Source organism: Heterocephalus glaber, unplaced genomic scaffold (genome assembly GCF_053883595.1).
Source record: "Heterocephalus glaber isolate CG9 unplaced genomic scaffold, H.glaber_assembly_v1.0 deba00001600, whole genome shotgun sequence".
Lineage (NCBI taxonomy): Eukaryota > Metazoa > Chordata > Mammalia > Rodentia > Bathyergidae > Heterocephalus > Heterocephalus glaber.
In genome coordinates, this window is record NW_028258372.1 from 2,656,816 (window position 1) to 2,681,848 (window position 25,033).

The window sequence follows — 25,033 nt, forward strand, 5'->3', positions numbered from 1 at the left end:
CAAGATTAATGGCCTGGATAGCAGGGTACTTAGAATCTTTGATTGCTTCTGTAAAAGTAGGGATAATATGCAAATAGGAGTAATGCCGCCAGATGATCTCAGAGTCTTCTCTAGCTGTATAATCACAAGTTCTCATGTAAACTTTTTGAGATATAAACATATACCTGCCATTTGGGGTGGGAAAAACCAAACATAGTTGTTTCCCTTTTCTCTCTTCCCTTGAAGGAATGGTTTTATCTGACAAGAGGCCCACAGCAACATCCATTTTAATCAGAATCCATTAGAACTCCCAGGATATACTCTATAGTTATTTTGGCTTTTGCACTTTTTCTTAGCTGTGATTTAAATTTTTATGGAAAAGTCTTGTGTTGATTTTAGATCTTAGTTATTACAAAACTGTTAGCACATACCCATTTAAATACCTTGAATAGGGGAAGAGAAGTGATGTATATCGATAATGAGGTTGTGCAAAATTTTATTATTATACTTTGTTGCTAGAGAATTTCTCATAAAACTAAGAATACTAAACCTGTAAGTTGAACTGCTTTTTAACTATAGGAATGAATTGTAATGTGTACTACTTTTCTCTGCTTGTTCAGGAAATGTAGGTTCTTCCCCCAGATCCTCTGATTTAGTCAAGCTAGCCCAGGAGTGCTGTTACCATAATAACAGGGGCATTGCGGCTCATGGAGTAAGAGTTCTAACTAATATAACTGTCTCTTGTCAAGAAAAAGGTAAGCTTATAAAAATAGAAATTCGGTTTGACTCAGCTAGCCCCTTTCTGTGTATCTTCCCAAGAGAGTTAAAGACATCATATTACAGTGATATGTGGATACCCATGTCTTTAGCAGCACAGTTCAGAACAGCCAAGTCTTGGAAGTGGCCTATGTCCATCTACAGACGAATGGATAAAGACAGTGTGATAGTTATACACAATGGAGTACTACTCTGCCATAAACAAGGATAAATTTGAGTCATTTATAGGAAAAGGAATTCATCTTTAGATAATAATGTAAGTGAAATAAATCTGATACACAAGTTAAAATGTCAAATGGTTTCTCTCCGGTGAGGAACCCAAAGTGTAAATAATTTAAAGATCAAAATGCAGATAGATAAAGGGAAATAGGGCGGTAGATCTTTGCAGATGAGAGGAAAACCAAGAGATGGGGGTGGAGGGAAGAGGGGGTAAAAGTAATCAAGATGCGTTATATACACATACGAGCTCCCACCACGCATGGAGTCATATACTGCAAACACATGCTAGTAAAACTTCAAAAGGGTTTTAAAGGTAAGTTTACTCAGGAATAGTATTATTTATGAACTTTGGATTGGAGCATGGACAGGATTCTGTGTGTGCTTGATTTCCTGTTCCCTTGTCTTTAGCCTGTGCGCATTGATCTGTAGTTGCTTCCTTCTGAAGGGTTCTTGGAACCCACTTCTCAAGGCCACTTAATTCTTGCGCTGGGATTTAGCTCAGGGGTTCCTCCGCCTGCTTTGCAAGTACAAGGTCCTGAGTTAGATCCCCAGTACGAAAAAAAAGGCCACTTAATTCTTGTGAAGGGTAATAAAAATCTAAAGACCTTGGGACTGACAGATTGTGCAGTTGAGAGGTTTTATGGACCACTGCCCATTTCCTCCCTTCACTTCCCTCTGCCTGTGTGGTGCTGTGGGTAGAGATTGCTTAGGAAATCTACCCCTGTGGTTTAAAACAGTGTGTTCACTGATACAGAGAGGTTCCTTGCTGAAGGTGCTTGAATGACAGGTTGTAGCGACAAGTGAATGAACAGAACAGTGTGCATAACTTGACAAAACTCATCTCCTAGATATATGTAGCATTAAGCTGATTTGCATAATCCAGGAAGACATGCAAAGAAAATAATGCACATATTTTCTTGTGGTCCTAATATTTTTTGACCTAAAGACTTGAAAAATTTCATGCTTTTGTCCAAGAACAGAAACTGCTTTTTGGACAGTTTGATCCTTATTAGGGGTCAAAAGCTGAGTGGCCCTCCTTATCCCCACTGGCCTTCAGCACTGCTTGTTCCTAGTGTCTGCCTTTTTCTGTACCCTGACCTTCACTAGTCTTTGAACTCACTGCCACGCCCTTACACTAACTCAGGAAGCATTGGTAAAGCTGTATGTTGGTTCTGATTTCAGTAAGTAAGCCTGTTTTATCTGGGGCATAGCAAAGAGTAATTTTTCCATGTAATACTGAAAACTGCTGTATGTTCTCAACACTGACATATGTTAACCTAAATACAGTTAACCAGGCCATTCATAGCATCCTAGGTCCCCCAGAGGAATTGTATCCCTATGGTAGTGAAAAGATGCTGTAGTACCGCTGTTACAGGAAGCATCTAAGGGGTTCATTCCTAAAGGTCTGAGTGAAAACATTCGTAAGATTATGGGGAGTCTTCCTTGCATCCTCTAAGTGGTTAACTCTAATTCAAAGATGAAGACTATTTTTTTTTTTTTTTTTGGTACTGGGGATTGAACTCGGGTCCTTGCGCTTGCGAGGCAGGTGGCAGAACCACTGAGCTAAATCCCTGACCCTAAGACTATTTTATATGAGGTGAAAATGGGCCTGTATAATTTTAGTCTGATTAGGAAGATCAACACATACTGCACAGTTTTCTGTTCTTAATATTTCCCTAGCTAAGTTGCTGCTGCTGTTTTCAATTTTGCTTTCCTTATAGCTTTGGCTTTACCTCTTGATTTAATGTGTATATTTTTATAATCTACGACAAAGCAGTAGAAATAAAGTCTGAAGATAGGTCTTTACATGTTAGAAATAATGCTGCATGTGCTTTTTCAAGGAAGGGTAAAATGTTTCTTATGTCTTAGACTCAATTTTTTTTTCCTGTGTGAGTGAGGTGTGTATGAGCACGTGCATATACTTACTCCTCTGCTGATCACCCTAAAACTTGGTGCTTTTCTTCTAGATCTCTTGACACTGGAGCAAGATGCTGTCTTTGGCCTGGAATCCCTTCTGGTGCTTTGTAGTCAGGATGATAGTCCTGGTGCTCAAGCTACTTTAAAGGTAAAATATCACTTAACATGATACCTGTCTTCATAGGGCATGGTTGTCTTTCTGTAAAGGGTCAGGCTGTAAATATTTTAACTTTTGCCAGCCACACTCTGCATTACAACTACTGCCTTGCGCAGTTGTAGGGCAAAAGCAGCCATGGATGGAATGTTTAAGGTGAGGGGGAGAAGTCTGTGTTCCAGTTAAACTTCATTCACAAAAATAGGCAAAGGGCTAGATTTGGCCCAGAGGCAACAACTCCTAGCTTAAAAAACATTTGCCCTTGATGTTCACTTTGAAGACAGGCTCTTTGATAGTATCCTAAAAGGTAGACAGTAGAAATATGAACTGTGGCCCATTTTGCCTTCAGCTGCCAGTGTTTAAGTTGCAGTGAACAGATATGATTCTATACAATATAAATAGGTAGAACACTCATAGTAGTTCTAGTCTGAGATAATATTAACAGCTACAAAAAACTGCTGAAATGACTGTAGCCAAACTCATTAATATGTAAGTATTCATTAGTTGCTGGACTGTAGAAGCCTTAGTTTACAAACCAAGGGAAGAATTTATGTTAAGAATTCTCACTTTCACTTAAGTACAGAAACTGTCTGTCTTATTACTTTTCTCATTGCTGAGACAAAATACCCGACACCCTAAGAAAGGGGGAAAGGTTATTTGGCTTACAGTTGGTAGAGGTTTCAGTCCATAATTGGCTGTCTCCAGGGCAGGGTGGCTGAGGGGCAACAGTTCCTGGCGGTGAAAGACAGCAAAAGCAACAAGGGACCCTAACAGTGCCTTCCTGCCCCTTTTACCTTATTCAGACCACTTAGGGTGGGCAGCACTCACGCCCTTAATCCTAGTGCCCTCAGGCCTAGCCCACCTGAGTCAGCCACCTCTGTCTTGGGTATATTTCAGACTTTTTAAATGTAAGATGAGACTATTATTGGAATGAAACATGAAATGTAACCTGTGATGATGCAAAATTAATAAAAGCGTTTTAATAGCAGTAAAAAGCTAATAGATATAGATTGCAGAATGTAAAAACCAGTTTATCTTCAGTATGGTTCAAAAGAAGTCATGTCTCATTTTGGATGTTAAGAAAGGTGATGTCATTGTAAAATGAATAATAAAGATGGTAACAAGATTAATAAAGTTGGTGATATGGAGGTGACGAAAGGAAGTAGACAACATGTGTTTGGCAGTACATCCCAGGAGGGCCTCAAAATCCTCTTAGAACCACTATACATTTAAATTTGATAACACAATAAAGCAAAAACAAATCCTTTTGCTAGTAATCCTAGATTTTAGTAACACTGGACTTGGCTCAGAGGGACATATGTGGATAATTATGAATGGTCCTGTGTTAGTGGAGCTTTCTGTCTGGAGTAGGATATGGTCATTTGTATAAAGAATACCAAGCAGAATGCAGTGCATTCTCTGCGATATAAACAAAGGTGCAGTTCTCATGAGTGGACAGACTTGGGAGAGACTGATGTGAGCTAAGGATCTTAGGGAACATTCAACAAGTGAATGTCATGAGTGAAACCTTGAAAGATGGATGAGAATTTTAGTAAGTAGGAAAGAATGTTCAAGCTCCGAAGACCTCTGTTACAGAAGACTTGAATGCAGAAACTTGCCTGTTATGTTGGAAGAACAGCGAGTAGACCACTGTGGCTGGGTGACATAATAGGTAGGAGATTGAAAAAGTAGTTGTACAGCTAGATCATGGAGCATGTCAAATATGCCAGGGAACATGCTTGATTCTATAGGTAGTGAGGAAATATTAGAATTTTAAAATAATAAACATGCTCCAACTTTTGTTATAATTTGTTAGTGTGTGTTAATGTGCCAAACTATTAAACCCTTGTGCATATAACTAGTTCGAAGCCACGTCACTAGTAAAGGGCAAGATGAACTTCAACCTTTTGTCCGTCAGGTGGAAGTTTATTATGAGCCCGAGACACCACACTGATAGCTAAATGCCTGTAGTATAAAGGATGGATTGATGTGCACATCTTTTCAAGAGATTAGAATTAGGGAGAGACTTCAGATATGTTAGAAAAATGGAGCTAACAGTGGATATTAGAGACTTGACAAAAGAATCAGCTAGCTATGAAAAAGTGACAAGACTTCCATGCTTCTAGTTTTGTTGGTGGGAAATACTGGCTATTTTATTACCTAGGGAGAAGCTCTTAAGCCAGCTGGTTTTAGATTTCAGCTGAGAAATAAGAGAGAAAAGTAGAAACTTGTTCTCACTTCATTGTGCTTAGAATCACCAAGGGCCTCTTTCGAAAACTGAATTCTCAGGAACATCAACACACATGCACACAAGTTAATTCATGAGTTTGGGATGTGAGGGGGCAGGAAGCTTTCTTATCACCACCCAGGGATATGCTGGCATAGTTCATAAGGCACCCTTAAGAAGCAGTTCTTGAAAAGTAGTGAAAGTACCATTATTAGTGACATTTTATTTGGCATATATTTGCTTCAGCATTATCCCTTATAGTCTTATCTTTTTTTAAACACAGTCTTAGCTTGAAATGAGTGGTTGATGTTTTGATGTGTAGCCGTGACTTGTTTTCTTAAAGAGTGTACTTCACAGGCCTCATGTGGGATTCGGTATGTCACGTGTGTCTTATGAAGAAAAATGTCATACCTACAAAAACTGCCCATGGCTTTTTTCAGTGATTTATATAAAGTTCATTTCTTTCAAGTCTGAAATTCCTTCAGAGAGTAACTAGTGTGTTTTCTCCGTGGCATGCAGATTGCTCTCAACTGCATGGTGAAGCTGGCCAAGGGCAGGCCCCACCTTAGCCAGTCAGTGGTGGAGACCTTGCTGACGCAGCTGCACAGTGCCCAGGACGCTGCGCGGATCCTGATGTCCCATTGCCTGGCAGCTATTGCCATGCAGCTGCCAGTGCTGGCCGATGGGATGCTTGGCGACCTCATGGAGCTCTACAAGGTGATCGGACGGTCGGCCACGGACAAGCAACAGGAGCTTCTGGTAAAGAGCGGCTGTCTACATCTGCTGCTAGCCTAGGACATGGTCTCGTGGGGAATATTCAAAGAAGTCACCACTACTGTTTGACTTCACTTAAAAAGCAGAATAAAGCAAATAACTGGTTAAAGCAGTTACCTGAAACCAGGAGCATGATGAAGCAAAGCAAAATTAACACTGTGAACTTTTTATACTATACATTGAACAACCCTAACCCAAAAATCTAAAATCTAAACTCAGAAATGCAAAACTTTATGTACTTTCAGATTTCAGAGCATTTCCAATTAAGCTCATAAAGTCTGCCCTGGATTTGGTATCTCTGATCCCCATGCATGTTACACTTTTATGATCTCAGTATATATTCCTAAGTAACATGCAATATTCCTTTAGGTAATTTTATTTTACATAAATACTGTACTGTAAGTAATCAGTTGCAGTTTCCCTGTTTTGTTAATCATCTGTATTGATAAGTATATCTCTAATTTATCCTGTTCACTGTTGTATAGTATCTCATTGTGTGATTATATCATTATTTATTTATGGGCATTGTTTCTCATTATTTGATTTTATAAACAGTGCTCTGTGTCAGTGGAATGCTCAGAAATTTCTCAAAATGAGAATTAAATAAATGTTAGTGGAAAACAAATTTTGTTCTTTGAAATGAGCCGTATTTGATTTTTCTCCCTTTTCAGTCAGTTATCTATGACATTGGGTACAATTACATGATATTCTTGTTTTTCTTACTTGTTCACGGTTAGGTGAGTTTGGCTACAGTGATTTTTGTAGCCAGCCAGAAAGCATTGTCTGCTGAAGTCAAGGCCGTGATTAAGCAGCAGCTTGAAAGCGTCTCCAACGGATGGACCGTGTACCGCATTGCCAGGCAGGCCTCCAGGATGGTACGAGGCCCTTCTGGGTAGTGGTGGGTGGGAGTGTCGGGTCACGTGCCCTAGTTCTGTGGTTGTTATTACTCAGTCAAAACTGAAAACGAAGAGGGGAGTGCTTTTTCCTCCTGGGCTCTGCGTATGTGAAGGAAAGGACCTAAGCTAGCCTTTCTCATAAAAGAGGTGTTTGTGTTGCTGTGTTTCGGGGCTGTGCGGAAGCTGAAGTCCCAGCTCTGTCTCGCTGTAGGTTGTTAGTGCGCTTTCCCTTGGTCCTGTGTTGTCCAGAGCAAGGCCACATCACCACTGTTTTTGTCCTCCTCGATCAGTGCACCACTTTGTGCTTTTCTTTCTCTCCCCAACCTTCTGGTCCTTAAGTAGAAACAGGGAGGTTTTAGTATGCTGCACTTGTCTCAGCCATACAGAGAGCTTAACAATTTTTACTACCTTTCTTTGAGAAGAAATCCAAAGCCTGGATAGTACAGAAATCATTTGGGGATAAGTCAGAATGGAGTTTGAGAGCACTCCTCCAGGTGGTCGGTGCTCATGGCCTCAGTCATGCACTGCCTCTCAAATGGAGGAGCAGCGCCGCTGACAGGACAGCCTTGCCTTACTACAGTGAACTAGCCCAAGCTGGAGCATCCCTGGCCCCTGGCGGTGAACAGTGTTCATGTTTCCCCCAACAGCGACCTCCCCCGTGGTCCCCTCAATACTGATGGTTCCTCCAGTGTGACACACAGGATGTGTGATCTTGCTTCCTACAGTTTAGCCTGAAATTCTAAACTTGGGTTATAGTTCATTCCATTCACCTTCTCTTTGGAACTGTTTTGGTTAGAACTTTAGGCATTGTTACATAAAAGCAGCTCGGCGTATTTTCTCCAAGAATTATGTAATTTGAGAAATGATTATCCAAGCTTATACACGGCTTGGGTTTGTCTTTGACCTGCTGCATCAACTCTGTCAAGCGTGAGAACCTTACCATCTGCTCCCTCTGTTTTTTCTTTCTTTCCTTTATTTTTATTTCTTCCCTTTTTAGGGTAATCATGACATGGCCAGAGAGCTTTATCAGAGCTTGCTGACTCAGGTTGCCTCGGAACACTTTTACTTCTGGCTGAACAGTTTGAAGGAGTTCTCACAGGCAGAGCAGTGTCTCACAGGGCTGCAAGAGGAGAATTACAGTTCAGCACTGTCTTGCATTGCTGAGTCTTTAAAATATTACCATAAAGGGATTGCCTCCTTGACAGTAAGTCCTCCTAATTCTTCCTTGGGGACAGTGATTTGTTGGAGAATTCTCTCCCTTCTCTTTTTGGGTTTTCCTATTTTAAGAAAAACCTGCTGGTGTGTATATTTAGCAACATGAAAGTAATTGCGTAGGTCATGGAAATAAACCTTAGGCCCTTCCCTTTTTTAACATTCATAGATGATGGAAGTTAATGTTTTGTTTTTATAAAGTACTGGGTGCCATGTGTGTGGTGTGGAAGGAGGATCCTTACTAAGATGTTAACCAGGGCCACCATCAGATGTTCCTGAGTAAGAATCTGTTCCCTGAAATGAACATTTTCTGCATTTGTCAAAGGGCTTTTTCTCTAGACTGTATAGTCAACATGAAACTTTTTTAAAGTATTGTTACACATTTTAAAAATTGCATATATTGAGGTAGAGCCATAAAACTTTTAGTACCTGTTTATATCCCTTGTGATATATCTAAAAACAATTTTTTTTTTTTTTTTTTTGAGACAAGGTCTTGCTGCGTAGTTCAGGCCGTCTTTGAACTCACCGTGATCCTCCTGCCTTAGCCTCCCAAGTGCTGGGGATTACAGGCATGCACCACCATGCCTGGCCTTAAAATATTTTCAATTGTGGACTTTCCCAAAAGAAGTGCTTCAAAGGAAAACAAATGTATCACAAAAGAGACAGTATTAAGGCTACTGTGGAGCGCATGTTTTTAAAGTACAATTTTTATTTTTTGGCTAGAATTGATTGATTGCTATTTAAAACAAAAATATGTACATAAAGACTCTCCCTTCCTTTCTTCTTCCCTCCCTCCCTTTCTTTCCTTCCTTTTATTTTTGGCAGTGCTGGAATGGAACCCAGGGCCTTGCCCATGCTAAATAAGCTCATGCCCCACCCCCAGCCTCCTCTTGATGGTAAAGGGTAGTGTTGACAGCCATGATCCTTTCCTTTTGATTTTGTTTGTGTGTGTGTGTGTGTGTGTGTGTGTGTGTGTGGTATGAGGGATTGAACTCGGGACCTTGCGCTTGTGAGACTGGCACAGTGCCACTGAGCTAAATCCCTGGCCCAGTGACCCTTTTTTTCTTTTATTTTTCTTTCCTCTTGATTATTCTGGGAAAAGATTATTGTTTATAAGTCAGGTTTACTAAATGCCATAGAAAATTAAAAGGTATAATTATTGTTTCAGATCAGTAAAATTACTTCATTTTGTAGTTTAGGTGGAGTAGAAAATTATTAATCAGTGTAGTAAATGGTAATAAAAAACACTGAGGCAGACAGGGTCACAAAAATGGAGTAAGTTTATGAAAAATTCTCTTGAATATTTAATGCTCATAATGATTTGTAGTTTGTGTATTTAATGAGGCTTGGTAGTAATAAAGGACTGAATTTTAACATAAGAAGAAAGCATTTCATTGACAGCATACCCTTGACTTAGTCTCAGTCCTGCCACCAACGCAGTATGACCTGAGGGAGGTTTTTAGGCCTTAAATTTTCTTCTTTCAGTTGGAGTTCTTTTATTCCACAGATTTTAAGAACTTGCTATGTACCAGACACTGTGCTTTGAGGCTTAAAAAATGACAGTAATAATATATATGAACTATGTACCTGAAGACCCAGCAACCTAGGGGGCTGAGGTGGGAAGGTCGCTTGATCACTTGAGCCCAGGAGTTTAAGGCCAGCCTGGGCAACACGAGTCCCTCTCTCAAACACAAGGAAATTGTCCTCTGCTTGAGAGTTGTCTAGAGGAGTTTAAGTGTGATCCTTACGGCTTGGAAACTTCCCACATTTCTGGTTGTATTATTCTGTCAGTTTCTTGAGGATATAAGCAAGGACTGACCATGGCTTTCTGACATAAATTATCCCGACCTGAAATTACACAGCTCCAAAGACCGTGTGTGTCAATTAGGCTTCACTAGAGGAAAGATTTAATGTTATAAATCTGTATCTGCACCCTGGAGAGCCAGATGATCCAGGCAAAAGTGAAACTGGAGCTCACTGCAGAGTCCTGTGCAAGTCTATATTGGGAGGCCAGAGGGGGGCTGAAGAGTCAGCTGGAAGCCTCGGGATGGACGTCCAAGCCGATGGCAAGGACGGCAGCTCCTCCAAAGAACCGGAAGCAAACTTCCTTCTTCTTTCCCTTTTTATTCCATCCGGGCTACAAGCCTGTTGCTTGATGCCACCCACATCCAGGGTGAGTCTTCCCTCTTCAGTAAGTCCTTTCAGCCACACCCAGAACTATGCTAGGCCAATCAGTTGGGCATTTCCTACTCAAGTTGACACCAAGTTAACTATCACACTGTGCTTTTCATCTGCTCAGCCAAACTGTCCTTATGGGGACCCCAGCATTGATTTCCCAATACAGTGACATGGAATAGATTGTCCTGCTTCTTAAAAATAAAAATTGTAAAAGGTGTTTAGGAGCTGGGGGTATGGCTCAGTGGCAGAGTGCTGGCCTAGTATGTGTGCAGCCCAGGGTTCAATTCCCAGCATAGGAAAAACAAAAACAGCCAAAAAAGAAATTTTTTAAGTAGTCAGATCTATAGCAACAGAAAATAGAATGGTAGTTGCTTGCCAGGGGCTTAGTAGGCGAAAAAGAGAGTATAGCGTTTCAGTTCTGCAAAACAAAAAAGTTCAAGATCCCTTTCACAATGTAAATATACCTACCACAACTAAATTTATACTTAAAAAATTAGAAAGGGAATTTTTTGTTATGGACTTTTTACATATATGTTTTTAATGTGCTTATTGAGTTGCTTTCTTTTTAACTTCATTGGTTTGTTTAGCTAGTTCTCTTTACAAAGTATGTACTACAAATCAGAAATTCAGTGAATAGCATTATATGCATGTTTAACAAATTTATATGTTTGACAAAGAAAAAAAGACAAGAAGAAAAATAACACCTTCAGTAATAGAGAAGGAAAACAGCAAGCCGTGTACATGGGGGTGGGGTTGGGCGCATTTCTGTGGGCCATTTGGCTCAGTCCGGAGAGAGAGCATTGGAAGTCCGATGTTCGGACACCAGTCAAGTTGAACTAACCAGAAATAGTGCCTTCTTGAAGAATGTCTAGGATAATTTTGACTGTACCTCATGTTCCTTTTATCTGCTGACCTTATAACCCAGCTGCTGTTTAAGCAGTGTAAAGAAAAGGAAACATGCCTTGTATTTCTCTTTGGCATTATAATTGGTGTTGTATTTCTCTTTCCTATAGGCGTGTTATTTCCTAAACATCTCCCATCTTTCTTGGATAATTTTACCTTTTAAAGTCATTGACCGTTTTGACAAATCTAAGTTTTCTGTGTTCTTTTTGAACATTTCCTTCAGTATTAGCATGATCTAAGACAGCACAATCACTTTCAAGGTCATCGTCCTATATCATCAATCAAATATTTCTTGTTAGTCAAAAATAAATCAGAGTAGCAGCAAATCTTTCTCATTATAACTACATCATCCTTCTCTTTCAGTTTTATAATGCATGTTAGAACAAGACTGCCAGTATTTTTCATCTGGTAAGATGGCCTGTACTGTATTTATATAACAGCATTGTATATACTATGTATATCCCATCCCTTGTGAAGTTATGGACAAGCGGTAAATTAAAATGGCAAGTAGCAGCTAAAGGAGCAAAGAGGGGAGAGGGAATTTATCTTCCTACAAGAGCAAATTGGTTCTCATCTGAGAAATTAAAAACAATGAAAATGGTCTCTTTAAAACCTTAATATGTACTGTTTAATAATTAGAACGAAATATTCCAAAGGTTGAAAGCCACAAGTGAACATTAAGTACAGTTTTTAACTCTGTAGTACATAAAATATTTGATCATGGCCTCTGCATTTGGAGAGGGATATTATATTAGACAAGTGTGCATTTTTATAAAGGACATGGGGAAGAGCATCTTACTTTGTAGAGTAAAATGTGGATACTGTTACATAATATTTTTTATTCCAGGCTGCCAGTACCCCACTGAATCCTTTGAGTTTTCAGTGTGAATTTGTGAAACTCAGGATTGACCTTCTACAAGCCTTCTCGCAACTCATCTGTACTTGTAATAGCCTAAAGACAAGCCCTCCACCCGCCATTGCCACTACAATTGCCATGACCTTAGGAAATGACCTCCAGAGGTGCGGTCGCATCTCCAATCAGGCATGTCTTACTTTTCATCTCCTTGTAGTTTTTATTTACCCTTTAGAGGTATTTGAAATTAGGGGTGAGACTGAAAGTTCCGAAAGTTAAAATCGATAGTTTAACTCAGACATTGTGTCAGATGCGTCCGTCAACCAGCATAGGCTGATCTGGTCACTGAAGCCCTATAGGTGGGTGCTACAGTTTATTTGGAGAGAATGAAGTTCCACTTTAAAGAAGCTTGGGAATGCTTACGACTGTAGTGATTATTTTAGTGGAACTTGAAACTAAAAAAGGGTTTAGTGGAACTTGAAACTAAAAACTATGCAAAAGGGTTTTGTCTGTATGCAACATAAATTGTTATAATCTTAGGAACATTTGATCAATTGCTGCCTTTGCTGACTGTATATATATCAAGTTTAGGAAAATGCATAGAATGACAAGAGTTCAGTGCTTCTTTGAATTTGTGTTTGGGGATGGGTTTTTTTTAAAATGTTTTTGTGTTGTCTATGCAGTAACAATAGCATGTTTGTCGCCATTTATGTTTTTCCTTCTTTATAGATGAAACAGTCCATGGAAGAATTCAGAAGCCTCGCTTCCCGATATGGGGATCTTTATCAAGCATCTTTTGATGCTGACTCAGCCACATTGAGGAATGTGGAACTATATCCTAAGCATGCCTCGCTATTTCTTCTTCTTGGGAAGTACTCTTAAATGTAGACTAAGTACTTCAGATCCGCTTAGCTACAGAATATGTATTAGATAACCTTCAAATTTATTATAATCAGTAATTTCCCCCTTTGAAATTTAGTATGAACAGAATAATTCTACTTTTTAAACATTTCTTTAAAAAAACAAAACCGGTGACTCAATGGTTGTCATTCCCGCCTCCAGGAAGAACATCCAGAGCTGCAGGCCTAGGCACAATGGCTCACACCTGTCATCCCAGCTCTTCAGGAGGCTCAGGATGGCTTAGGCCCAGGAGTTTGGCTGGCCTGGGCAATGGAGCAAGAATGCATCTCAAAACAACCAGAAACAAAGGCTGAATCCTGCTGCTGTAGAGTGTGGCGTGCCGTGTGCTCACTTGAGCTGAGACAGGCAGCACAATACATTTTTCACGAGAAAATGTTTCACCCCAGCTTTCTTCCTTCGTGACTAACAACTCTACTTCTCATCACCTTTATTAATGGTCTTTTGAGAGCTTTAGTCATCTTTTTTTTTTTTTTTTTTTTGGTACCGGGGATTGAATTCGGGTCCTTGTGCTTGTGCAGCAGGCAGCAAAACCACTGAACTAAATCCCCGGCCCCTAGTCATCATTTTTGATCCCTAAGCCCCCTTTAAGTTCTTCATATTTTCTTGTGGCAACTTCAGATCATTTTTGGAAAGAGGAAAGATACCAATTATTTGGAAATAGTTGTAGGATTTGCCAGCCTATAGTTCTTGGCAGCATTTTGGCTTATTGATTAAAACTTAATGAATGCTGTGGATCCTTTGCACTACAAAATGCATATATGACCTACATCCCAAAATTTGCCCACGCTTTCAAGGGAATTGACATACCTCTTGAGCCCCAACTTAGGAACCATGGACATAAAGGTTCTATAGACGGTTGGCTTCTTCCCCCGCCCTTTTTTTAAAACTGTCATCAGTAAAACTTTTGTTGTTTTCTTGTTTCAAACTCTTGTGAAGAGCTCCTAGATCTAAGACAGATAAAAACGGAGTTGCTGTGCATAAATCAGGCCTCTTGGCTAGTTCCCCTTTCCCACATTAGGTGGCCTCTGAAATACCCTCCCTGAAACAAAGTTTGAGGATCACTGGGAAAGATAATGTACATCCTTTAAAAGGAAAAATACTGCCCAGCAAGCGTGAGGCCCTGGGTTCAATAACCGGTACCAAAAAAAAAAAAGTGAAAAGGAAAAAGTAGTGCCCAAGACCACTTGAGCTGGTAACATGATTACTTCCACTAAAAGTACAGCCCTCATCTTGATTTATTTAATATCCAGATAATGTAAAATCTATAGTGAATTTCTATTTATGTATAACCTTAACATTAATGTAGACAGCAGCAAAGCTGCTTACTGATATCTCACACAGTAGAAGCCCTGATTTTGGATCCAGAAGCAGCAAGGTAAGAGTTAACATACAAAACACTTTTAAGTGTAATGTTTTACCAAATCATCACAACAGTGCTTTTGAAAAGAAATTATAGAAGGAAAAACAAAAAAGGAAACTCTTCCAAACATTTGTCCAGAGTTACATGAGTAGTGACAAAACATAAATTTTCTCTCTCCACTGTCTATTTGTCTCTTGCCTCCTGTTTTCAAAACATTCAATTGAAAAAATAATTGGGAAAAAATTGTTTGAATATGAACAACTTCTTATATAACTATATAACTAGATTTTGTTGGGAAATACTGAGTTAATAATACAGTTAATTAAGCTTGAACTTGGAAAATTTTATTCACTAGTTTCCCAGACCAAAAGATATTTCTGATACTGCTTTATTAAAATTGTTCTTCCCTGTCCCAGTAACTAGTTATCAAAATGATTAAATAAACACTGCATATGTTTTTCCAATGAGTATTCTGCAGGCACTCTTCATTTAACAACCTAGCTACATTTCCGGGAATTGAATTGAATTGGTCGCTAAATGAGGAATTGTATGTAGTATGTATGTTACAATATTCAGAACAAAGAAATGGTCAAAGCAGACTTCCAACTTCATGACTTTGCTTTTTTGCATAACTCTTACTTGCCGTACTGTATAACAGAGCATAAAACTACAGTACAGTACAATCAACAAAAATTACAGGTATATAAACAAGGTGTACTCTACAAAAAGAGACATTGAGGCTCTATAAACAAGATGTGCAGAACTCTACAAATTTTTAAACAGACGGGTCATAAGTCCGAGAAGTCATTTACCAGGTAGGTTGTTGAACAAGGATTGTCTGTTTTGGAATATGCATTTCACTGTCAGTAATTCTAACCTAATAAGGCCTGAGATGCCATGAACAGCTTTCTCAAAGAGAATTCCATCCACAGAGTTCTTTCAGTTTCTCTACCCTAAAGCACTGACTCACCATTCAGTTTCAGGGTAATACTAAGACTTTGCCATCTGCTTAAAAATGCTAGCTGTTCTCAGACTAGACCACTTGGCTTTTATTTTTCTACTTATCTGATTCGTTTTAATAATTTAATTTCTTGTCCTAATGGAACTTAAATTTAGTGCAAAGCAGGGAACCAGAGCTTCAGAGCCAGGCAGGTGTGATCACAATTCCCTTATCACTCATTGCTGCCATAGCACTGTGAATACATTTGATCTCACTGAGCCACATCTGCATAAATTCTAGGTAGAGAGTGATGCCTGTTTCGGAGAATAGCTGTGAAGATCAAATGGAAAAATCTGTGCAAAGTGCCCAACTGAAGAGCCTTACAAATAGAAGGCCTAAATGGATGTAAGGGAATAGTAGTGTTAATGCCCAGCATATTTAAATTACCTACACTGCATTCTAAACATCCCTCATGAAAAGCTTAGGATGCAAAAATTTTGCTTTCTTATCTCACTTAGAAATGTTTTCAGAAATCTGAGGGCTAGAAACAGTAGAGGAGAAAGGAAGAAATCTAGGTTCAACTTTTCCCAGAATGCTCTGTTTACCAGTGTACCCTGCACATTCCTGTACATATTGTTAATTACCTTTTCATATGTATTCTGTCTCTACCTCATGGTAGCAACAAGTCTAGATACTTTCATACTACCTAACAATGTGGTTAAGAATCACATCATCCCAATTGCTTCTGAGGCTGAAGCAGGAAGATCACAAGGTTGAGCCCAGCCTGGGCAACTTGGCAATACTTCATCTCAAAATAAGGGCTGGAGGCCAGGGATTTAGCTCAGTGGTTCCGCTTCCTGCCTCGCAAGCAGAAGGACCCGAGTTCGCTCCCTGGTAATAAATAAATAAAATAAATGGGCTGGGGATGAAGCTTGGTGGTAGAGTGCTTACTTGAGTGTGCAGAGGTCTAGGTTCTGTCCCCAACCAAAAAATTACATCATCTGAAGCCAGGTCTGGGTTTAAGTTCTAGCTTGCCACTTGGTAGTTCCAAGTACAGGCAAATAAACCTCTCCAGGCCTCAGGTTCCTTATCTATAAATGGAGATAAATCCACTACTTGGAAAATTAAAGGAGAATGCATGGAAAGTGCTTGACACATTTGAGAATTGAAAGAATTTAGGAATTGAAATGGTTGAGTAACTGACACTGATCTTTGCTTCAGCTTCCAGGAGTACGGGTCGACGGGAGCAGCCCAAGCTGACAGCGAGTACGAGCGGAGGATGACGGCCGTGTACGGCCGCGTCTTAGAGGAGGTGGAGTCCCTCAATCGGAAGTACACCCCCGTCTCGTACATGGCAAGTGGGCTCTGTTTCAGGTTACCCTCTCTGTGCCCTTCTGTCCGGAGAGCAGGGTCACTGCAGTTCCGACCACATGGGACTGTTGAGAGATCAAATGGAGCTGGAATCGCTCTCAACCCTGGCCACAGAGTAGAATCACCTCGGGAGCTTTTTAAAACAAATCAATGTCCAGGCCCCACTCCAGACCACAAACTCTGAGTCTGAAAATGAGGCCCTGGTAGTAGGATGCACAGTGGGTCAACTCACATGCCTTTCGGTGGTGTGAAAGCATGCTCAGCATTGAGTCCACACCCCATTGTTTTCACTTTCAGCATACTATTAATAGCGACATGAAACAGTCCACATTGTATTGTGAAGTAACCTTTATGTTAGGTGATTCTGCCCAGACGTGGGCCAAGTTAAGTGTTCCAAACACTTTTATGGTAGGCTAGGCTAAATTATATCCAGTATTTGCTGGTAATATGAGAAATGTATGTTGACAGGTTATTTTCAACTTAGAATGGGTTTATCAGAACGTAGTCCCATCATAAGTCGAGGGGCATCTATGTTTAGAAGCTTCCAGGTGATTCTCATGTTGCCAGTGTTGAAAACCACTGGCCGATTGGAGCAGAAAGAACTGGGTTTGTCATCTGAATGGCATTACATCAGTGCTTACCAGGGGATGGCATGAATGTCTTTTAGTATACAGTAGACCCTTGAGTTACAACCAGGCTGACATACGAACAACTTGGGTTGCCACCAGAATTTTAGTTTTAACTTACGAACAAAGTCTTGAGTTATGACCCGCATGACGGCTGCTTGTGCTCCAGATGGTCTCAGATACAGATTTAACCCTTAAAGAGTTCTGAAAGGAACATGACAGCATCTGTTCCTGTGTGGGGTTAACTGAGAAATCCTGGGCCAGTGTCTCTCTAAGGACACTGAGATCCGCCTGTGTACAGGAGAGAGACTGTGAAGGCTGTGTGGAGGAGCCTGAGCCTTCAGTTGACTAACTTGAGTTACATTCAGCCCTCAAGAACTAATTGAGTTCATAAGTCAAGGGACAACTGCACTGTATGTTCTTTTCCATCTTTAGCCTACCTAGTCTCTGCTGCCTTTGGAACTATTGAGCTCTTGCTCTATTGAATCTTCTTCCCTGACTTCCTAGATAAAAGATGGACAGACATTCACACACCTTCTCTCCTCCTGCTCTGACCATTCTGCAGCGTCTCGGCTCAGACTAGGTGGCTTTACACATTCTCGATGGGGCTATAATTTGTGTATCTCGCTGCCAGGTGACTCTGATTTGAATTCTGTCTCTGATTTGAATCCTACTGGCTTGACTGTCCTGTACCACCCAGTGGGACAGTCAGACGTGTACCACCAGAAGTTGAAGCTGGCAGGAATATAACACATTCAAATCAGCCACCTGGCAGTGAGACATACGAACTATGGCTCCATGGTGAATGTGTCAAAGATCAGGTGTTTATGTCTCACACTTCTGGAGGCTGGGAAGTCTAGGATCAAGGTGTCAGCAGATTGGGTTTCGGGCCGGGGATTTAGCTCAGTGGTTTCGCCGCCTGCTGCGCAAGCACAAGGACCCGAGTTCGATCCGCGGTACCAAAAAAAAAAAAAAAGCAGATTGGGTTCCCTGGCTTGCAGATGGCCATGTCCTGGCACTGCCTTCATGTGGCAGGAAGAGAGACAGCACTCTGCTCTCTTTTCCTCTACTTATAGGACACTAAACCCATCTTGGCAGCCCTCCTCCAACTGCTGTCACATTGGAGGTCAGAGCTTCAACATGTGAATGTGAAGAGAGACAGACCTTGAATCCATAGCAGCTAGTCTCTGAGTTAGGCTCCTTGGGGAGTTTCTCTTCCCCTACTATCTTAGTCACTTTCTCGTAGCTGGAACAACATACCCAGTCCCCAGAACTTAAAGGAGGAGAGGTGTATGTCGGCTCAGGGTTTTTATCAATCTCAGTCTGTGGCTTGCTGGCTCCAACACAGAAGCACATGGTAGAAGGCCCTGCCATGGAGGAAAACTGCTCCTGTCTTAACTGCCAGGAAGCAGCAGGTGCAAGGAGGAGCAGGAGGGAGCTACAGCCTTCTGGGCTGCCCCAGTGACCACCGCTGAGCAGGCCCAGCTCCCAACAGCACTTTAAGCTGCTGAACTCTTAGTGGATGAATCCACTGATGAGTACAGTGCCCCTAGATCCCATCTGCTTCCCAAACCCCCTCCTCTGAGCACAGAGAGTTTGGGGGCACCCTAGATCTAAAGCATCACAGGGCTTCCACATATTCCGAATTTCTCTGAATTTGGGAGAGATCAGCATAAAGAAGGGAGCAGAGCAGGCAACAGAAGACCTTAACGTGGCATTAGGGAGTTTGGACTTTATCCCAAAGGCACTGGAGAGCCTTCTAGGATTTTTTTTTTTTTTTTTTTGGTACCCAGGATTGAACTCAGGACTGTGCTTTCGAGGCACGCAGCAGAACTACTGAGCTAAATCCCCAGCCCCCTTCTAGGAATTTTAAATGGGTGAGGGAAATAAATAGATAAGAAACAATTGTGTATTGGTATGTATGGGTGTAATGTCTTCGAAGGCGTGAAATTAAAAGAAGAAAGAGTAGTTAAAATGCTTTCACTGTAATCCAGAGTAAGGCCAGATTAATAAAATGGCAGTAGGAATGAGAAGAGGATACCTGTAGAAGATATTTAGGGGTTGGGGCACTTTTCCAGGGCTTGGTCTTTAGTTTTGTGTTTTAGTTAGACATGAGGCTGAAGACATGACTTCCAGGTCTCCAGCTTGAGTCCTGGGCGCTCAGCTGGCTGGGCTTCACTGAGGCAGGACACACAGGGCAGCGGGAGATGCTGGAGATCTCGCCTGCAGACCTTGGGCCATCCTGGGGGCAGCGGGAAGAAGGAGGCCTGGGTCGGAAGACAAGAGATGGGCCAGGCTGCAGTGAAGCTGTCCTGAGCATGGCCCTTCTGAGCGTCCTGGGAGGAGCAGGCGCTGCCTGTGGAGAACACAGCAATGGGTGAAGAGGACTGAGGGCAGCAGAGGCTCTTAGGAAGAGAGGGTGAAGAGAATTAGAAATACATGGCCATCAGGCTTGTTAAAACTTCGTGGAGAAAAAGTGTACTAGGTGCTACAAAAATGTCAGAACATACAAAGACTGAAAAATGTCTATTGGATTTAGCAAGAGCATTAGTCTTGCTGCTTTACTATCATGATATGCAGTTTGCCATCTTCAGAGTGCTGCTTAATAATAACTGCTCCTGTGGAGGTGTCTGCAAGTGACTGACAGCCCTGGGGACAGTCCACGCGTCACAGTGGGCCACTGCAGATCTGCAGCCATTCCTGATTTAAAAGGCAGAAGGGTGGCTTTCTCCGGAGAAAGAGCCAAGAGCAGTGGTGGCGAGCCTATGGCACATGTGCCACACTGGACTGTTTGTATCATTGAAAGCTCTAAAAGGTTCGCCATCACTGGCCACAGTCATTTGTGATCTCTTCTGTCTGTCCTTTTAAGGTGTTTCCCTCCTTCGACACGGTTGTGGCACCAGAGGCCCAGCCCCAGGCAGGATGTCCCCACAAGTGCAGGAAGATGGGTAGTACTGCCTTAGTGCTTAAAGCTGGAGAAACAAGATAGTGCCCTTAAATCTGTATTGTGCTTATCTCAGGTGACAGACCTGGTATCTATACTGAGTCCGTTGGCCAAAAAATGTTTACCTGCCTGAGTGAGTTTTTTCTGGCTTTTGACTTTAATGCCCAACTTTTTAGAGCTATGTTTAAGCTGGGCATGGTAGCATTCACCAGTAGTCCCAGCACTCGAGATGCTGAGGCAGGAGGATCACCAGGAGTTCGAGGCCAGCCTGAACTACATAGCGAGACCCTGTCTTCAAAAAAATAAATACATGCATGCATGCATACATACATATATACATTTAAAAAAAGCAGCCAGTGTTTCGAGCCTGGGCAACTAGGTGGCATTCTGCCCAGAAGCAGGAGCTTGGAGGGACAGGCAGCCTTCTGGGTAGTGCAGTGGTGCCTTGGGGTATGGAGACAGAAAGGACTGAGGAACAGTTCTCATTTACCCGAGGGTAAGTGTCCTGACAGTGCATTAGGGTTTTCCTGTTAAGTTTGTAAATCACCAGTGAAACAACAAAATCCCTAAGGAGGCCAGCATCATAGATTCTGGCCCCATCTTGTCCGATTTCTGGGGTGTGGCCTGTGTCACCAGCACAGTGGAAAAGTAGCCCAGGCAATCTTTAAAATGTCTTAGAACTCTTAAACTCTATGACCCCTTTCACTAAGACTCAAAGGATTCACTGTTGTGTTCTATCTCTGCAGTTGAGCTGGGGTTTTCAAAACTCAGTTAAATGTGTAAAATAGATAAAGTATTTTATTAAAGTTTCAGAATTTCGTAAAGGCCGGCTACTATAGTCCTCTGTCTGAATCCTGCTGAGTTTCCCCTGCTGCCCACTCTGTGGGGACCCATGGAGAGGGCAACAAAGAAGCACCAATGTAGTGGAGGAGGAGGAGAGGGAATAAGCCAGCTCAGAGCCAAGGTTCCTTGCCATGGGGTCTGCACCAGGCTCAGGTGTCTGTCTGTGTGCTGCTCTGGCTGCCTTTCCAGGCTCTTGGTCATACCCTGCCATGTGATAGTTACTCTGTTGTAGTAATTATATACTGATGTGTCTGGTAGCTCTGCAGCCTACAGAAGTGTGAAATTTGCCCAGAGAGGAATGTGGATTTTCTCCCTTCTCCTATTTCTTATGAATATAGTTCAAGATAAAGTAAAACACTGAAGTGGTACTCCTTGCATGAATCATATTCCCAGTCCCTGGATGTTGTGCCTATTTCCTGGTGGTGTGTACTTTCCTAATGATCTATATGAGTTTGTAGTCCTAATCATCACTTGTTGATGAAATCTGGAAACTTTCAGTTGATTTCTTTTTTTCTTCCCCTCAGCATACAGCTTGCCTCTGCAATGCCATTATTGCTTTGCTGAAAGTTCCCCTGTCGTTCCAGAGATATTTTTTCCAGAAACTGCAGTCTACCAGCATCAAGGTAAGTTAGGAAGAATACTGAGGTTAGTGCAGTTTTAAAAACTGGCTATTTTTGGAGATTAAATGGGACCTAGCTACACTGCAGAATCTTAACTTCGGTTTTGTTAAAAATCTATAACCTTTAGTTTTATGCATTCCTTTCCTTTAAGAGCTTTGGTGAATGGAATAGGATCAGAGTTAAACCTTCTCCCTTTTCAACCGTCAGTGCCAAGTGCAGTGAGACAGGCATCTGGGTACCTGGAGGCTGTCCTTTGTCTCCTGCCAACAGGAGGACATTAGTGGTTTTTATCATAGTGCCCTGCAGGATCTCAAGGAGGGTGTGACTGAGCAGCCCTTTCAGACCCTACTGAGACTTAATTAGGGCCAGGAACATGTCAGCAGTCTGGCCTTCAGCACACTTCTCCCTTTCAATAGCAAGTTTTGGGGAACTGGCCTATGAGTATAGTTAGTATTTTGAAATATTCAAACCACTCAAAATTCAAAAGCTATTTCAGACTCAAATAATAAAATTTTTTGGGGCGGGAAAGATACTTCCATTTCTGAGATATTTCCTAGATTATCCCTGTCAATTAATACCTGCAGTGAACTTTTGCATCCACTCAAATGCTTCTGCTTGCAGATAGAAGAGCATTCCATTTCAAAATGACTTAAATAATCAGGAAAATTGGTTATCTAGACAAGAAGCCTAGAGCCCAGAAGTCTCCAGGGTTGACTAGTTTCACAGTTCAACATTATTAGGAAACTCCAGTTTCTTCCTTCTTTTCACTTAGCAAGGCTTGAGCTTTCTGTAATTGAAGTATGTCTGGGATTTTTAATAGCTTTTTAAAGAAGAACTAAGGAAAGTTTAAATGGTATTTGATTAGCATACACGGAGCTCTGAGTTCAATCCCCAGCACTAGAAAAGAACAGTTATTTGGTTCATTTGTGGAGTTTTTATATCATAATGACTTCATTGTATAAAGAATCCTAGAATTTCCATTTGTTTCCATTTAAATTTAGTAAATTACGTAAGTGCGAAGAGACAGTTTCTGGACGTGAAAATGTACACAGTGCCTCTCCCTCCTGGAAGTGGTTCACTGTCAAAACCACGGCGGCCCACCACAAGCTGGCAAGCAGTGCCTTTACTGTTTTCTGTCCTTTGTTCCCCTTAAAGCCAACGTCTGGGAGGAAAGTGCAGGGGTACTTAAAGGAGGCCTTCAGGAGAAGGAAACTTGGCCCTGAAGCTGCTTCTGCCTGGTGTGCCCACGGTCAGGGCCTGGTGGAAAGGGTCATACACGTGAACGTGTCAGTCTGTGCCAGTGATTCGCACAGGTTTGTGAGAAGGAAGCTGCCCGGGGCTGTCGGCATTTATCTAAGTGTTTGCATTCCAGCTTGCTCTGTCGCCTTCCCCCCGGAACCCTGCAGAGCCCATTGCTGTCCAAAATAACCAGCAGCTGGCGCTGAAGGTGGAGGGAGTGGTTCAGCATGGATCGAAACCAGGACTCTTCCGCAAAATCCAGTCTGTCTGCCTGAATGTTTCTTCCACCCTCCAGAGTAAATCTGGACAAGACTACAAGGTGATTGAGCAGAGAGGCAGAATTGTGATGGACGTTTTCTGTTGTTTTTCCTGGTTAAGCTGATTGCAGTGACATAAATTACATGCACATATTGAGATCTGAGGAGGCTGTTAACACTTCTTTTTCCTGCCTGAACCAGTTAATAGACACAGCATCCAGGCAGAGATCAGAATAGGAGTTTGATTGCTGTTTGAGCTGTGGGGAAACCTAACTCAGGTGCCTGGCAGCTAGGATTTCCTAACCGGTGCCTCTGACTATGTTTTCCAGCCCAGCATCATCCAGTGCACAGGAGGGAGCTTCCCTTGGAGCCTCGTGTCGGGGAGGAGTGCTCTCACGGCCAGAGAAGGGGGTGCCCAGCTCCCCAGGCCGATCCCTGCCCTGAAACTTAGCCATCAGTAAGACACCCCCCGCCCAAGGCCAGTTTAGTTTAAACTACTGAAAACTCCCTCCACTAGAGGAGTGCTCTGTGTGTGTATCATTCACATATGGTGGTCAGATAAAGTAAAACCGTCCCTGAAGGCTTCTTTCTCGAGAAGTCCAGAAGTAGGTATGACCCAAAATCAAATTTATATTGTCAGCTGGATGGAGGGTGGTGACATGTGCCCATGAAATACCAGTGTTCCCTTTTTAGACACCTCTCTCCAGTTCCTTGGTGGTTTATCCACAATAAGAGAACAAGTTCGCACTTGTACTGGCAAAGCTGTTCAGATGCCCAGAGTGTCTGTGTCCAGGCTTTTGTGACATTGTCTGAACTAATAGCTCATGGTAAGGAGGAGGGTTATCAGTGAAGATATAAAAAGTCAGAATTTCAGTTTTTTTCAGCGGTTTCAGGCTGAGAAGCCCAGGAAAAGACTGCTTTAAGCCATCTTGGCTGCCGTCTTTGGACTTCTGTGCGGGGCTCTATCTGCTCTGTGACAAGGCTCCACCTTAGTTCTCATCTCTTCCTCTTTTGATTGTGGCCCAAGCACGGTGCCTTACGTAGCTACTCAGTAAATATTTGGCGAGTGTTGAAAGCTGTGGACTGTGGACTGTGAAGCACAGCTGTCAGGGTTGAGTAATCTCAGATGTCACAGAATATTGTAATAAGAATTTGTGTGGTGTGTCCCATTTTGCAACTTTCTCCTAATTTTGAATTTGAAATGACAATAACCATGAATCTCTTTGTTCCTTGTATATAATAATCTCCTCTGTTAAGAGAAAAGCTACTCAACCCTAGGCGCATTGCTTGTTGACTTACCTCTCAGAAGGAAGCGAGTAAAGGCAGGAAGCTGGCCCCGTGGCTGTGCAGTGCATCGGGACTTTGCAGTGTTAATGGTACTGAGCTTCCACTCAGAACGCAACCATCCACTCAGGTTAATCAGACTGCCCATGCCTGTTCTGGTCCTTTTAAGGCAGTTCTTTGGTGGTCCTGTTTTCCGGGAAAGAAAAACCCAGAAAAGCTGGATGTGAAAAGAAAAAAGTACCCATACCATCAATAGCTCTAAGATCTTGAATTGATTGATGACTTCAATAATCTTATAAGGAAATGCATCTGGAAAACTGACCCCAGGATAATTGCTCATAAAGCCACAAAGCTGCAGGCACCGCTAAATACAATTGCACCACACAAGCACACCCGTAAATAGCTTTGGAGAAGGGGTGGGGACATCACAGGAGAGGGGCGGCCTGTGAGGGGTGAAGAAGGCTCTTCCTCTTGGAGAGTGAGAGGCAGCTCTGGAGTCAGCTACCGAGTTCACATTCCAGCTCTGCCACTCATTAACC

At 41.9% G+C, this 25,033-nt stretch overlaps 1 protein-coding gene and 1 long non-coding RNA gene across 3 annotated transcripts in view; one reads left to right on the forward strand and one right to left on the reverse strand.

Moving 5' to 3' along the window:
* The window catches only part of Ints7 (integrator complex subunit 7), an 85,825-nt gene that overhangs the window by 58,061 nt on the left and 2,731 nt on the right, over window positions 1-25,033 (forward strand). The window contains exons 9-19 of the mRNA XM_087194253.1: window positions 600-734; window positions 2,943-3,040; window positions 5,793-6,032; window positions 6,785-6,922; window positions 7,941-8,147; window positions 12,084-12,278; window positions 12,819-12,931; window positions 14,317-14,385; window positions 16,532-16,664; window positions 21,619-21,717; window positions 23,087-23,272. Coding sequence (XP_087050379.1) covers window positions 600-734; window positions 2,943-3,040; window positions 5,793-6,032; window positions 6,785-6,922; window positions 7,941-8,147; window positions 12,084-12,278; window positions 12,819-12,931; window positions 14,317-14,385; window positions 16,532-16,664; window positions 21,619-21,717; window positions 23,087-23,272 — 1,613 coding nt within the window. The remainder of the gene's footprint in view (window positions 1-599; window positions 735-2,942; window positions 3,041-5,792; window positions 6,033-6,784; window positions 6,923-7,940; window positions 8,148-12,083; window positions 12,279-12,818; window positions 12,932-14,316; window positions 14,386-16,531; window positions 16,665-21,618; window positions 21,718-23,086; window positions 23,273-25,033) is intronic.
* LOC147823060 (uncharacterized) lies at window positions 5,946-25,010 on the reverse strand. Of its 2 annotated transcripts, XR_015444497.1 has the most exons (4): window positions 24,510-25,010; window positions 7,352-19,663; window positions 6,771-7,276; window positions 5,946-6,121 (listed from the first exon to the last, which is right to left on the reverse strand). It is a non-coding gene; the product is annotated as an uncharacterized LOC147823060 (long non-coding RNA). The 2 variants fall into 2 exon arrangements; XR_015444496.1 differs by lacking the exon at window positions 5,946-6,121 and having other exon boundaries at window positions 6,920-7,276; window positions 7,884-19,663.